Source organism: Oryzias latipes, chromosome 9 (assembly GCF_002234675.1).
Source record: "Oryzias latipes chromosome 9, ASM223467v1".
NCBI lineage: Eukaryota > Metazoa > Chordata > Actinopteri > Beloniformes > Adrianichthyidae > Oryzias > Oryzias latipes.
Window position 1 is genome coordinate 23,088,359 of NC_019867.2, and position 15,085 is coordinate 23,103,443.

The 15,085-nt window shown below is 42.1% G+C and overlaps 1 protein-coding gene across 7 annotated transcripts in view; it reads left to right on the forward strand.

Moving 5' to 3' along the window:
* The window catches only part of fbrsl1 (fibrosin like 1), a 358,066-nt gene that overhangs the window by 339,287 nt on the left and 3,694 nt on the right, over positions 1-15,085 (forward strand). For 2 of the 7 annotated variants that reach the window (XM_023958683.1, XM_023958686.1), the window contains 10 exons: positions 1,626-1,876; positions 5,261-5,311; positions 5,482-5,577; positions 7,583-7,654; positions 7,771-7,800; positions 8,103-8,174; positions 9,239-9,371; positions 10,870-10,953; positions 12,610-12,693; positions 13,492-13,756. In XM_023958683.1, the coding sequence (XP_023814451.1) occupies positions 1,626-1,876; positions 5,261-5,311; positions 5,482-5,577; positions 7,583-7,654; positions 7,771-7,800; positions 8,103-8,174; positions 9,239-9,371; positions 10,870-10,953; positions 12,610-12,693; positions 13,492-13,756 (1,138 nt within the window). Of the gene's footprint in view, positions 1-1,272; positions 1,434-1,625; positions 1,877-5,260; positions 5,312-5,481; positions 5,578-7,582; positions 7,655-7,770; positions 7,801-8,102; positions 8,175-9,238; positions 9,372-10,869; positions 10,954-12,609; positions 12,694-13,491; positions 13,757-15,085 lie in introns of all 7 variants that reach the window. The other 5 variants (XM_023958685.1, XM_023958684.1, XM_023958688.1 and 2 more) reach the window with 5 other exon arrangements.

The following is a 15,085-nucleotide window of genomic DNA, read 5'->3' on the forward strand; positions in this document are numbered from 1 at the left end:
GTACTCTTTTGCATACCCTAACTCGTTAACCGTTTACATGATTAACTTGAGGCGAACTGTTTTACGTTAATTGTGTAAGCACTTCACTACTGTGAACTGTTCCATATCAGAGTAAAGCTGTTTTTTTCCTGTTTCATAATCCTCTGGAATTCCATAAATTGCGTTAACGGTTGAAGTGTTACAGTAGTTAAAGGAATGTCAATGCTGGAACTAAAGCTCTGGTGTTGAAGGGTTAATCAGACTTTTACCTACTTTGATTCATGCAATTTAAGAAGGTGGACAAAATTTTTTGTTTAATGTTTTTTTCTGGCAATTGTTCACTTATTACATTTCAGTTTCATTAAGTGTACCTTCTGTTGTGTAAAATTCTTTAAATCCAAGAGTATGATCCTTTTTCATCTATTTTGATGCTTCTAGTTATGTTTAACTGCTAAATTTACTCAGATGAGTCTCCTGATTTCACATGAATTGGCTCTTTCTGTGTAAAAGACGTCTCTTTCTCATGAATCAGAAGCACATTTCGTTTTGGCTTTACCTTGTGACAAAGAGATTGCCCCCAGGATTCTCTACAGATATCTTTAGTCCATTTTCTGTTCCTTTACATAGTTTCCTGGAGGTAAAATTATGAATAAGTCACAAAGAATATTTATGCAGTAGAAGATGTTATTTTGGAGCAAATAGTAGTAGACAGGAAGGTTACATTAAGGTCCTTTGAGTAGGGGTTTTTTATTTCTGGATTGTATTAATGAATATTATTAGTTATGCAAGCTTGTTGACGCAGCAGTTACTCATGACTCGTATCACCTCATCAGTAGTTCCAAAACCTTTTGAGGAATTCAGTAAGTAAATTTCACATTACAGCATTAAGGCATGGAAAGGGATAATGGATGTCAGTTGTACTCTTATGTAAAGCCACTGTAGAGCAAGACAAAATCAATTCACTGTTTTTAACCAAGTGTTGAAATTTCCAGAAGGTCACTGTAGAAGGCCTTGGATAAGTCAGTGGAAAATGTCAGCTAACAACTGGACAATAGCATTTTTGGGCTGAGAGCAAGCACTGTAATTCTAGCACATCTCAACAACTAGAGTCTTCGTTTAGGTTTGTTGTATGAATTGTTTTTATAAATGGTGGCTTCAACAACAAAGGACATCTCCAAAAAGAAAAAAAATTAAAAAATCATGAATGTGCCAGTTGTGCGCTGACATTCTATTAGAGGGCAGGCCTGTGTGTGTTTTCTGCCGGGATGACTCTTGGTTCTCTCTTGTCTTTAGATACCAGCCTGTTGATATCATTCAACCAACCAATCATGTATTGCCAGCCTCATTCGGGGATTCTGATTGGCACATTGTCACAGGCAACTCTCTTACCACCACCAATGAGTCCCCACGTAGAAAACCCTCACAGCATGAGCTGGAGAAACAGAGAATGCCAGGTGAATATTTTCCTTCTTCTATCCTTGTTGTGAAGACTGACTGGGCGCCCGTGCCTTTTTTTTCTTGTGTCCCACCCTTCCCTCCCGACCTTTTTTTCTTTCTTTCTTTTTATTTAATTTCCTTCCCCTTCTTTTTTTGTTATTTTCGTTTTTTGTTTTTTTTTGGGTTTTCCTCGCTCTCCTTTCTTGCAGAGCATGACCTCCTGAGGCAGGAGCTGAACAACCGCTTCCTGGTTCAGAGTTCGGAGCGCGGCCGGGGGCCGTCCGCCTCGCCGCTGGCCCCCGTCTCGCTCCTGAGGGCCGAGTTTCACCAACACCAGCACATGCACCAGCACCAACACACCCATCAGCACACCTTCACGCCCTTCCCCGCCAGCCTGCCCCAGGCCGCCATTCTCACCCCGCCCACCGCACCCCCCATGGTGCGTACCCAAGCCAGAAATGTGAGGATAAGTAAAAACAAAGAAGCTCCCGTTACTGCCCACAATTTCACCCTGTCACCCCTCCAACCCTCTTTTAAGTCGACTTCCCCTCTTTTATTTGTACCAAGTAAATCCTGGAGGTTACAGACTCCCAACCTTTATTGACGGCTTTTCCTTCATTTTGGATTTGTCTCTTTAGATTTTTTTGATATATCTGAAGTTTTACATTTGTTAAATATCCCTTTTCTTGTCACCTCGTCTGACACAAACACACTGTAGTGTGTCACTTTTTTGCCACAATACATGTTAGTCGTTCAAAAACAAACACATACATACTTGATACACTGTAATATGCTTGAATTTGAATTTTATATCCATGGAATATTTGCTATATAGTGATTTATATAATGTTTTCCCATCAAGCTAATAAACATGTAAAATAATCACTTTTCTGTTCACCTTCACGTAATGTCTGTCAATATGCTGATGATCACTGAAAGTTTTTTCAATTGTTTGCATATGGATGTGTTTAAAATGTTTTCATTTTCCTAATGTACAACAGTTAGTGTGTGTTTTGTGTGTTTGTGTGTGTGTGTGTGTGTGTGTGAGTGTGAGTGTGAGTGTGAGGGAGTACATTCCTGCACTTAAATCTGTGCATGTTCTTCATTTCCACATGAGTGAGTGTGTGCCCAACTCGGTCTTTGACAATTACAAACAAAGCTGTGCAATCGCTCCAGTGACTTCATATCAGATAAATGACATCACTATGAAACCCTTTGGATAATGTTTCTAATTTTCTTTGTGGTTTATTTTCTCGTTTTTTTCAATGTCATCATGTCTGAGGAAGTTGGGGGGGGGGGGGGGGTCCTAACTCTGACAGTTTTTAGATTAGCATAGAAGAAAAAAAATGCTGGGGCTATTCATCCATCATTTCAATTGCATGGCAATCTCTGACAGCTGTTTCAAATGTGTCCCCATTTGTAGCTTTTTTGGCATTAGTCTAATAGATCTAATCCATCAAGCCGTGACCTCTGTTTAAGAGCCTGTGGTACCATTAAGGCCCCTCTCTAAGATTATCCCCATCCTGTGCGCTGGAAATCAAAGCGCTTGTATTTATGGGACGCCGTCAGATAAGTGCGAACACGGTTCAGATGGTTCTCCAGCCAAAACACATGCTGTTATCTGCTCCACCGTTTATTCCCGGCATGGTAGGAATTACGTACAGTCTTTCCTTTGAAGATGAAAGAGGCGATTTTCCCCCATTTTTATCAATCCGGGAGCGATGTAAGGATTTCAGCTCGATCCCCGCCGTCTTTTGCAGTCTGATTGGGATTTGGGGCTGACATAAACGTCATCTGCTGTTGCTTTCGCCAATGTTTTACTTCATTAACACCTCCCCTCCCTCCTGCCCTGAAGGGATTGGGAAAAAAGGCTGGGTTTCTGCAGAGAGAAGCAGGAGCGAGGATAGTGACACTTTTTCTTACCATTTCGTCACCAAAGAGCAGAACTCAAATTTCCCAGTTTCCTCTCCCCTCTCCGATCATCCATGTTCACTGGATGCTTAATGTCATTTCAACAATGTAACAACCCTTGGCTGTAATTAATACAATTATGAAGCCTCTATATCTGTTGATCACTCTACAGCCTTGAGCAGCTGGCTCACCCAATGGCAGCAGTAAATGGTCACCCCCTTGGCTCCGCCATGTCTTTGGACAAGAGATGTCCTTAATTGTAATAAGATAAAATATTAAGCTTCAATTAGCCAAGCTGTTTACTATTAAACTACGACAGGCTTTGTGATTTATGGAGTTGTTTCTTTTACAAGACAGTAAAGCAGCCAGAATTCTTCTGCAGTGTCAGACATTAAACAAGCGGCGACATCAAAGCTGCAGAGGAACTGTTTAATGAGCTCGGAAGCTGGCTTAGTGTTTCTTTTCAATAGACAGTCTGTCTTTTATACGAGCCCATTATCGCCCACGGGCCCGGCTGCCAGCGCCACCTCTGCCGCGGCTGCCATTTTGCGTGCAGATGTGAAACACCCCGGTGTACTAAAGGGGGGGGGCTTTGACCCAAACCCTGCCGCTCCACCTGCAGCCCTGCCAAGCCTGCACCCAAAGACAGACTCACACAGAGATTCTGATTCATACGCCTTCATTTTCCCGTATAATGTAGACTCAAAAAACATCTGCGCCTGCCAATGGAGCTTTGTGAAAGCACTTGCAAAAAGTACCTGCAAATGGTTTGTGTATTTGTGGAGTAGCAATAAGTTTCTGTCACTTTTAATTTGCCATTCGCAAAATGGAGGAGCGGTACTGGCTCGTAAACAGACGTACAAAGTCTCCATTCATTCCCTGAGGCACTTTTCTGTGTCCCGTCTCACCCTGTTCACCTACTCCTTACTAACTACATTCATATGTGTTTGGGACAGGATAGGAAAAAAATATTAATTTAAACCACACAGTCTTTTTTTCATAGCGCAAATCCCATCAGAAAGAATTTTTGATGGGTAGTAGTTCTACCAGAGGAAACGTTTGTCCACCTCAGTGCACGGTGGTAGGGCTCTGTCCTGAATTAGCCCCTCACCACTGCAGTCAAATAAACAGACAGCTCATAGTCTACGATTTTAAGCACAAGCTGTCTTTTGTGTAAATCCCATTTTAAGCTATGATCACACTGAGCATGTGACGCGCCAAAACACATTCTTGAGAGCGCTTTTAGCCCATGGTGTTAACATTGGGCTGTCACTACCCGACGGTAGTGTATGTCCGCCCCTACAATTGGAAAAGGCTTGGTGCAAATCTTGTGACTCCTGCTCCAGGCGTTTTCTTTCACAGCTCTATTCCGATATATAAAAGACTTGACTCATATAATTCCGGCCAGGCACAAACCGGATTTATTAATGCCTCCTACATGATCAATTTTCAAACGGTTGGCACTTCAGTTAATTAAAAGATACGCCATCCATACATCACTACCAAATCTCCCCCAAATTCCCTTCTTTTCCACCATTGAATCCGATAGTTTAAAATAAAGAAATACAGAAAAGTAGAAGGAAAAACGTTGTTGGAGTCACAACCAATTTGGCTCAACTTTCTTGTGAATAGAAACAACTAGTCTGTTTTTTTAATTGATTTGATTCCTAAAGTGGGCCTCCACACCCAACGTCTGTATGCTTAATTTGAAAATCATGCAGGCAGTCTTGATCCTGGCAGAGAGGTGTTAGTGTTTCACCGTCTGTGCAACCATGCTGTTTAATGAAAGGCATGACCAGTTCAAGCTAGTTGCTTATCCTGCTCATAAGCAGCTGCAGATGTTGATCATGTGTTACTAATCTTTTTTAAAAGCTCTTTTATGTGGGAGTTGGTTTCTAAACCATAATTCTTTTTTCCCCTCTTTTTTCTCCAGTTTGACAAATACACCCCAAAACTGGACAATCCATTCATCCGACATTCAAACGTGAGTTTATATCGTCACTGCAATATTCATATTCGGGATTTTGAATGTTGCCTTGTGTATTGTGGCCTTGACTTTGTGTTCTGCGCATGCTTGCGGCCTTCACATATCTCTGTTTCACTTGCTTCTTCTGTCTTTTCTGTGTTTTCCATCCTCCTTTTTTTCCTATGTAGTTCTTCCCCTCCTACCCCCCAACCATGCCAGGCATGCCTCAGCTGCTTCCACACTCAGGACCCTTCAGCTCGCTGCAAGGAGCCTTCCAGCCCAAGGTCAGACCCACATCCCACCCCCCTCAACCCACGAGCTGCCAGTAGGACGACTGTTAAAGAGTGTCTCTCAAAGAAAAACCTTAAGGACATTTCCAAGGAAGCTATGCAAAAATCTCCTTTTTGAACAGATTTCTCAATAAGTTTTATTCAAGTTGCAGATTTAAAAACCCACTCCGATGCAAATTGTATTTTTTAACATCTTCTTGCGGCATTTTTCTGATTATAAAGGGCATAAACCATAATTTCCCCACTATAGGTTGCATCAGATTTTAATATGCACCTTCAATGAATGGTTTATTTTCGAATCTAGTTTGTATGTTGTATGTTGCATGTAGCTTACATGCAACATACAACATACAAACTATAAGCCGCATTAAACGAGACAAAAGAGTCATAGATAAGTCCATCAGTCAGTTAGACTTTATTAACCACGTTCACAGTAATTTTAGAACTTGTTTGTAACATGCTAAACGTTAGCAACATTAGCCATGTTACCCTATTTACTCCCAACCTTGTTTGCAACTCGTAAAAAACAGACTGATACAACTAAAACAAATGTTACTGTAGCTATGCTAACTTCTAGCCTAGTAAGTTACATATAGAAAAAAACACAGTCCAACACAGCGACACATTAGCCTTGTTAGCATATTATGTGCTGGTGGCAACTCAAAAAAATATAGGCTAACAAGTCGCTTCGACACATGTAAACACAATCACAATTAGTTTATAAGGCGCTCCAGATTATAAGGTGCACTGTCGTCTTTTGAAAAAAATGAGGCTTTTAAATGCACCTTATAGTGCAGAAAATACGGTATAAAGAAAATTAAGCATTTGGAGGTTGTTGTTTTTCTGTCTTCTTTTTAAAAGTTGTAAATCAGGAGCAGACAAAAAATGCTGCTTGAAAATGAGCGGGCCACAAGCTCTGATTCTGATGCATCTGCTTGTAGACAAATAGATACATGAATGTCTTTGTTTTGGCATCTGGCTCAATACTGTACAGCTGGATAGCTCTAATATTGCTCACCATTTTTGTTGCACTGCTAATGTTAGATTGGGGGTTTGAGGGGCTGTGATCTAGCGGGATAGTGTCCCGCCCACTACTCAGTGGTGAATTTCAAACAAACTACTGACGCTCTGCAGAAACTATGTCCAAGAAAAAGACACGGATTTTTTGGTACAATAATTTAAAGACCACTGGGAACGCTTACGAAATAGTTTAAAAGATTTTTGGAGTGGGTCTTTAAAGAGTAAAACGAAACTCCCAGTTAAAAAAAATTGCAAATGGTTTTGTACCTCAATCATAAGTATATTGGTTTTTTCCCTTTATTTTATTTTATTTTTTAAAGAAATTGAGCATTTAGGAGAGAAGACCTAGGGGATGTGAAGGGTTGGGAGGGTGTGAGTCTGCCTGGCAGATGCTCAGAGGCTGTGACCTGGAGTAAGCTACCAATCAAAGCTGCCCTAAATCCGCTGGCCCAATTCCCAGTGGATTCTGTTGCCGAGGGTCCCTTTTGTTGAAGGTCCCTCCAGATGGTTCAAGGAACACTTATATGCATCCAGAGCCCCTGCTAAGCATTCTCCGAATCAACCTCTGGGGTTTTCATACTTATTTACATCAGCTGTATAGTTTAGCAGCAGCCATGTATAAGTGTGCTTCCTTGTCACTGAGCACTGCTTTGGTTTAAACTGTGGCTGAAGGATCTTACTGTGGCTTTAGAAAAGATTTTTATAAGGTTCTGTGTCCTAACCGGCACAGGATTCAGACCAGCAGCAGCAGTTGCTTGAAGATATTAGTTTGGACATTATATTCAAGGCAAAGGGTACCTTCCAGCTGCCAGACTAATTCAGCCTGTTAGGTGGACATGTTAAAATCATGAAAACCCTTTTCCTTGATATGTTATTGTCAGTAACATGACTGCACATGACATATTCTTTCCATGTGTCATGAGCATGTTTTCACTTTAGATGTGGCTGCTCACCATGTGTCTTTTATTTTCTTTGTCAGGCCTCTAATCCCATTGACGTGGCAGCGCGTCCTGGAGCCGTTCCCCACACACTGCTCCAGAAGGATCCACGGGTAAGCTCCAAGCTAACGGCCTCTAGTGCTGTTTTTTGTGTATTTAGAGAGCCTAAAAATATGTTCTTTTGACTTATTTGTTGTTGAGGATCACGTTTATCTGTTTGTCCATACAGATAAGTGATCCGTTCAGGACATCTGTTCGGGTAAGCAGACGATTTATCTTTTTTTGCGCAAGAGCTTTGTCTCTCTGGCCAGGCCACAAAGTCCAAAACCTCAAATTCTCTAACAACTCATAATCAAGTGATTGCACGATTTGGCTGCTCTTAAAGTGAGCCGTCAGGCTTGAATTAGAAGAACTCGGTTGTAGACACACTTAACCTATTGTCTGGGTAAATATGTTCGCACTTTGTAGTCTGGCCAGAAACTTGTCATGCCAGAATCCCTTTTTTTTAGCTCCCCCATACCAAGCCAGCAGGTTAACCCCAGTTTCTCTATAAATTTATAGAAACCTGGCAAGTGGTGTGCAGTACATGTCCAGATCGCATGGCAGATCTACCACCACCAGCAGAAAATAAAGGTGCGTGAGATGGATTTGATAAGAGTTTGCAAGAATCTTGCTGTCTTGTTAAACCAAACTTCTTGTTATATCTGCAATCCTGCTTCTGGTTTCAACAGACCAAAGCAGATTGTGAAAAAATAGTGTGTTTTTTTTTTAAATTTAAATATAGAGTGATCCCGTGTTTATTGCGAGATTGCATTCTAAAAATAACCTGTGATAGTTGAAATTCAAAGTAGAAATTTCTACTTTACCAAAATCCAGTTTTTAATGCTGTAAAACCCCTCATTACTGCCTTTATACATTAAAAGAAATGTTCATGTTTTTTTCTCAAACAGACATAAACATTTTCACACTTTTCTCTCTTGTTTAAACTCTTAAAGTTCAAACATTTGTAGAAAAATAAGTCCAGTATTATAGAATGAAAACAAAGATCTAATCGCGATCAAACCTTTATGTAATGTGGCAAGCTGAATGCATTCTGCACAGCAGACACAGCAAGGAGGAGATTGATAGACAATGGTCTACAGCCAATCAGGATGCAGATACACAGTGCGTTGTGTTAAAAAAAAAAGCAAAGAAAGAAAAAAAGCGTGCAAAATTGCACGGAAAGAAATCTGCAACACCCCAAAAAGTGAACCACAATATAGCAAGGGAATGATGTACTCAAAGATTTTATGTTAATGCAATTCATTTTCTCTTAAAACCAAGAATACAATTAGGGCTCAGCAGCACATTAATCCAAAACTGCATGTACAGACACCGTCTGACAGAGGTTGGTGTGTCCTTGCCATGAAGATTCCTGCTAATGCTGATGGCTTGGTGCTGTCAATCCCTGTTGGGTGCTGAACCCCCATAACCAAGGATTTTGTGTACCTAATCAGCTTACATATATTTGTTATGTCACAGCTGGCCAGAATGGGAGGCACAAAGCCATTGTTGACGTCCCATTCCCTTTTACTGATCTCTGCCTCAGTGTAGCTGATGACAAATCCCACTCTGTTGCTGAAATGTCGAGTGCCACTGTCTGACAAAGACATTCTTATGCGTCTGCATGTGCGTGTCTCTGCCTTTCTTTTCTGCAGCAAATGCAACCTGACCCCCACAAGCTAGATATGAACGGGAAACTGGATTTGTTCAGTCGACCCCCAGCACCTGGAGTCTTCCCGGGGTTCCCATATCCTCACGACTTGGCCCGGCCCCTCTTCTCTTCAACAGGTCAGCCAATTTCCTGGCTTACATTTTTTTTTAAACTGTTTTTGTTACCTTGCCAAAATCAAAATTTGCTTCAATCAAAGAAGCACTGATAAACACAAACACAAGCGAACCACGTGCAGACATTTTTTTCGTCTCATGAAACGTTTGCTTAATTAGAGAGCTTTTGCATCAAATGTTTTTGCTGCTTTGTCTGTGAATATGCATGATGCTCAGTTAGGTAATTGACTGATCCACACTGTGTTGGAGGGCAGCAGAGAGGAAGGCGGCCTCTGACTGGTAATTATGCAGTGGTTTGTCAGAGGCACCTCGGTAATTGGCTCTTTTATTAAAAATTCATGTGATATGGGTGCTGGTAGCCGTGTTTTGTTAAAGAGGCCAGTTAGCTGCACATTCAGTAAATAATCTCTGAGCTGTAATAGATGCAAGCGGATGTGTAACACAGTTGCAACGATAGCAGGAAGTGATGGGCAAACTATTTTTTCTGACATCTTCTAATCAAATTGGCTTCTTTTATAAGATCTGCTGCATAATACCAACAACATAGCCACATTTATGAGACAAGCCTTAGTCACATGCACCTGTACGGGTCAACCCCCCATACAGATGGTGCTTTGGGTTGCCTACGAGACGTAGGGTTGTAGACTGGAGCACTTGCATCTTTAAGGGAGTGCAGAAATGTTTTGCCGTTCCCTCGAGGCTCATACAGCCACCTCAAGGGAAATCACAAAAATGCAACGTACTATTTGTCATACTCATGCCATGTGTAGTAAGTGTATTGTGAAGTATTTGTGAGGATAATGCAAGTGGCACGCACTAATGGTGTACATGTGATAGTGTCGTGAGTAAGGTGTACATGCTTGCTCCTTACTAACCATGAACAAATGCTTCACCCATGACATATGCACATAATATGTAACTGCTCATAGGACGTCCATAGAATCCAAACACAAACTTCAATATGACTATCTAAAATCCTAAATTTTAAACCAACAGTCACACTAAGATTGTGATGCGCATTCAGGAACGTGCTAAACGCGCATTCTTGACCATGCACTTAGCCCTTGGTATTCAAACTGGACGAGCAGGGAGGGGCTTCTTTTTCTTTACCTACGGTTTACTAGCGAATATTCATATCATGTAATTCCATCCAGGCACAAACTGCAATTATTAGTTTCTCCTCCATGATCAATTTTCAAAGTGTTGGCACTTCCTTGGATTACAGGACGCCATCCATTGGTCACTAACAAATCCAAGTCCCAAATTGGTCAAAGTTCGACCTGGTTTATCTTTCAATGCGCGTTTAATGGCTGCACGTTTTGTATGTGGTGCCTGAAACGGTCATAGAAGCTTGCTTAGCCACGCGTGACCAGGAGAGTTTGAACAAAGCAGCTCAGGCGCGCATATCCCATTTTTTTTTGCCCGCAGATGGCAAGTATCCACTTGTAAGTTGTGACTGAGGCCTTAGAGAGGTAATCACGTCTTTTATTTATCCTTACAGGCTCTGGACACCCAGCCCCTTCTCCATATGGCCCTGCCCCCCATCCCAGCAGCTTCCTGCCTCCTAGCCATTTGGCAGGTAAGTGTAAGTAACCCCACATTTCCAATTTTTAATCAAAATTTCCTCTCTTTCTCTCTTCACATTTCCCACTTTATTTTTTTTTGAACCCATGAGTCAATCATTTTTCAAATAGTTTTAAGGCTGACGGGGGGTTAAATTCCAATCTTGTGTCTAAATAGTTTTGAACTGTGGTACATTTCAAGGTTAATTCAGAATCCAGTTGGCCGAAGCGTGCTATAGCACTTTCTGAGCAAACTGGGGGCTTTTGGGTAATGGCGTGTAGCCGTTCTACAGTCAGTATGAATGAGTCACAGAAAAACCTTTAATAAATCTGTCCCTGCGTATTAAATAAGATGTAGCTTCCAGACCTACATGTCATTCCTGGTTTGTCTTGGCTTGTGGTTTGTGGTGCAGCTTCATATATAATGCTAATATCATACTTTTCATACTGTCTTCTTGTGGTAGCAGATTATTTCTGCTTTTTGTGTCATTAAATTGAAGTCTAACAATTTTATGCTGAAAAATGTTGACACAGGAAGACGATTTAGCCAAAATTGTTCCAACCCAGAGAGTTTGGAATGTTTCTTAAATATTGTCTTTTCAAAAATATATTAGGAAGCCTGGAGCTTTAAAAAAAATCCTCTTACCCTAATCTTTTAATGAGTTATGCATTTCCTAATAGAATACTAATTCATAAAGGGAGAGGGAATGAGCTGATGAAAATTGTTTATAGACTTTCATTGTATTCCCATAAATTTGGAGGCTGTGGTTTCCAGCGGTGGAGTAACTGGATTTCTTGTTCAGCCAGCCCAATTTGAACAGCTCATAATTCCCCCTGCTTTGCATCGGCCCATCTTCCGCTTTGCTCCAATTCCCCATCAGGAAGCTTTGTTCCGTTTGCCCCAGCAGAGTCAAAGGCACTCGACTTCAGTCACCGGCAGGGAAGGCAGCATTCAGGGACCCTGGTTACTGCAGGATTACAAATAATGACACGTTCACACTGGGCTCAGAAACGCGCGTTCAAGTGAACGCTTCCAATGAAAAGTCTATGTAAACATGCATAAGTGCACGTTTCAGGCTCCTGTGTTCAAGGCTGCGCAAGTTCCATTTTCGGGCTCTATGTACAAAACGTGCTACCATTGAATGGGCATTGAAAGTTAAACCAGTTGAACTTTGACTATTCAGGAACTTAGATTTGGTGGCTAACTGGTCCTTTTTATTTCACAGAAGTGCCAACCGTTTGACAATTCATCGTAGAGGAGAAATTAATAATTGCGGTTTTTACCTGGCCGGAATTATATGATACTAAGTCTTGCATATATTGAAATAGAGCTGTGAAAGAAAAAACCTGAGGCAAGATTTGCATTACGTAGACATTTCGCCCTACCCTTCTTCCAACTGAGAGTACTTGGCTGGTTTTGGGTAGCAACAGTCCAGTGTGAACATCATATACATTTAGCATATTTAGCAGGAACGCATAATGAGCGCGCATAACGTGCCTGATTCGTACGTAACATGAGGGAACTAAGATGGCAGCACTGAGAAAAAAATAACAATAAAAAAATAAAATAAAAAGCTCGCTTGTAAGAGAAAAGCTGAGTAACGGGCTGGTGTCGAGGCTCTGACCAGCACCCACCTCCCCTTCCTCAATTTTGCTAATCCCTGTTTGGCATTTTGCAGATCCTTTCAGTCGCTCCAGTTCCTTTGGCGGCCTCGGCAACCTTTCAAGCAGTGCCTTCGGAGGATTAGGCAACCCCTCGCTTGGTAAGCGCTGGCTCCTCCTCTACTGCCTCCCCCCTTCAATCAGGCCTCCATGGCCAGTAACAGAATAGAGCAGAAGAGGGTTAGACCACAGGGAGAGCCAGAAGGGGTGGAAAAAAAAAACGAAAAAAAAGCGCTTAGCTCTAGTTTCTGTGTTTAAACAGCTCTAGTCCGGGGAGGTCCAACAAAGCAACGTAGCTTGGCAGACCTCCTCCCAGCCTCCACTTCATCCAGCAGTGATGTCTCCAACAGTCTTGCTTTAATCTGGCGGCGCTGCTGCCAACAGGCGCTCTTAGGTCGGCTGTTTGGTGGCAATTCATCTATTAATTATTTGACAAGCCCATTCTGCATTACCACGGAGGGTCTTCTCTTCTCCCTCCGCATTCTCCTCTCTTCGCTTCCCTCTCGTTTTTCTTCTGCCCTGCTATTTTGTGTGCCAAATCAGTCCCCCTGTTGTGAAAATGGATGTGATTTGAATTGACATGCTGTGGAATGCTAAGGTCCCCCTTAGCTTTTCACAGCTCCCGGCTCCAGAGGGTAAATGAGCCTGCCCTGTTTATCCGGTGCAGAAAAAGAGGTGGGGAAAAGTCCTTTAGTATTTTTTCTTTTTCTCTGTGGCGGTGGGGAGGGGGGCACCAATAACCTCTTACTTCTTCAAGCAGCTTCAGTGAAAGAACCTCCAGAGACAAAGACAGAAGCAGCTTTTATTGTCAAGCCTTTCTCATCATTCATGTACTCAAGAGGGCATTGTGTCCAATTAACTTACAGTCGGCCCTCGCTTGTCTGCTCCTTTTGTCACAGGGTCCAACAGTATGTTTGGCTCCAAGGATGGACCAGGAGGACTCCCCACATTCAGCAGCCCCCACCACGACACCTGGAACAGACTCCGACGAACACCGCCGTCTTTTCCCACCCCACCACAGTGGCCCAAATCTGCAGACTCTGAGAGAAGCAGCTCAGCCAACAGCCACGAGAGAGAGCGAGAGAGGGAGAAAGACAGAGAGCGGGAAAGGGAACGAGAGAAAAGAGACTCCTCCATTGGGAGAGAAGAGAAGGACAAGGATAGGTGAGTTAAGAGATGAACTTATTCAATAGTTCATAAATTCTTGATTGAAACATGTTAGTTTTCACTTTTGATTGTGTTTAATAAGCACATTTTTTGCAAAGAAATTTTGGAGTTCTGTAATGACTTATAGTCAACTAAACAAGAATGTACCCTCAATGGCCACTTTATTAGGTACACCTGTCCAACTACTTATTAACGCCAATTTCTAATCAGCCAATCTCTTGGCAGAAACTGAATGCATTTATGTATGTAGACATGGTCCAGACGATCTGCTGCCGTTTAAACCGAGCAGAATGGTGAAGAAAGGTGACTGACGTGACTTTGAACGTAGCAACAGTAACTGCTACAGCAGCAAAAGACCACACCTGCTGCCACTCCTGTCAGCTAAGAACAGGAAACAAAGAGCTACAAATCCCACAGGCTAACTAAAATTGGACAAAAGAAGATTGGAAAAACGTTTCATTCGAATGGTAGGGTCAGAATTTGGCATCAACAACATGAAAGCATGGATCCATCCTGCCTTGTTTCAACAGTTCAGGCTGGTGGTGTAATAGTGTGGGGGATATTTTCTTGGCTCACTTTGGGCCCTTTAGTACCAATTGAGCATGGGTACAATGAGTATTGTTGCTGACCATGTCCATCCCTTCATGACCACAGTAAACCCATCTTCTGATGGCTACTCCCAACAGGATAACACGCCATGTCATAAAGCTGGAATAATCTCAGGCTGGTTTCTTGAGCATGACAATAGCTGCGTTTCCATTGACTATGAAATTGCGCAAATTGGATTTGCCTAATGGAAACACGACAAATTCAGGCACTGCGCCACGAGATGTCCAACAGCGTCTCACAGCTCATCAGAAGTTGACATGTCTTGCAAAATTGTTGGATCCACTGCTCCTCTGTAAAATCACCAACCAAGATTTCCCAAAATCGTTTCATCCGTAGCCGCTCCCACGTGTAAGGAGCTTGCTGCTGCATCGCCTGAATAAAATGCCGACGTCTCCTTTGATAGATGGTGATGCCCGCTAGTGCTGTAGCAGAACTTTGAACGTATCTGCTGTAAATCATTGTTCACATCCGTCACCATGTTTTTGAATGACTCATTCCATGAGTAAGTCTATGATAATTTGCATAATTATGATTTATTGGAAACAGTGTAGTTGCAAAATTGTGTTTTTTGGACATATCTAGAATTTTGATAAAGTTTGGAGCATGTGTGTAATGGAAAGGAAGCTAATGAGTTTACTGGACTCAAATGGCCTCCAGAGTCACCAGATCTCCACCCAGTAGATCCCCTTTGGGAGGTGGTAAACCAGGAGATTGACA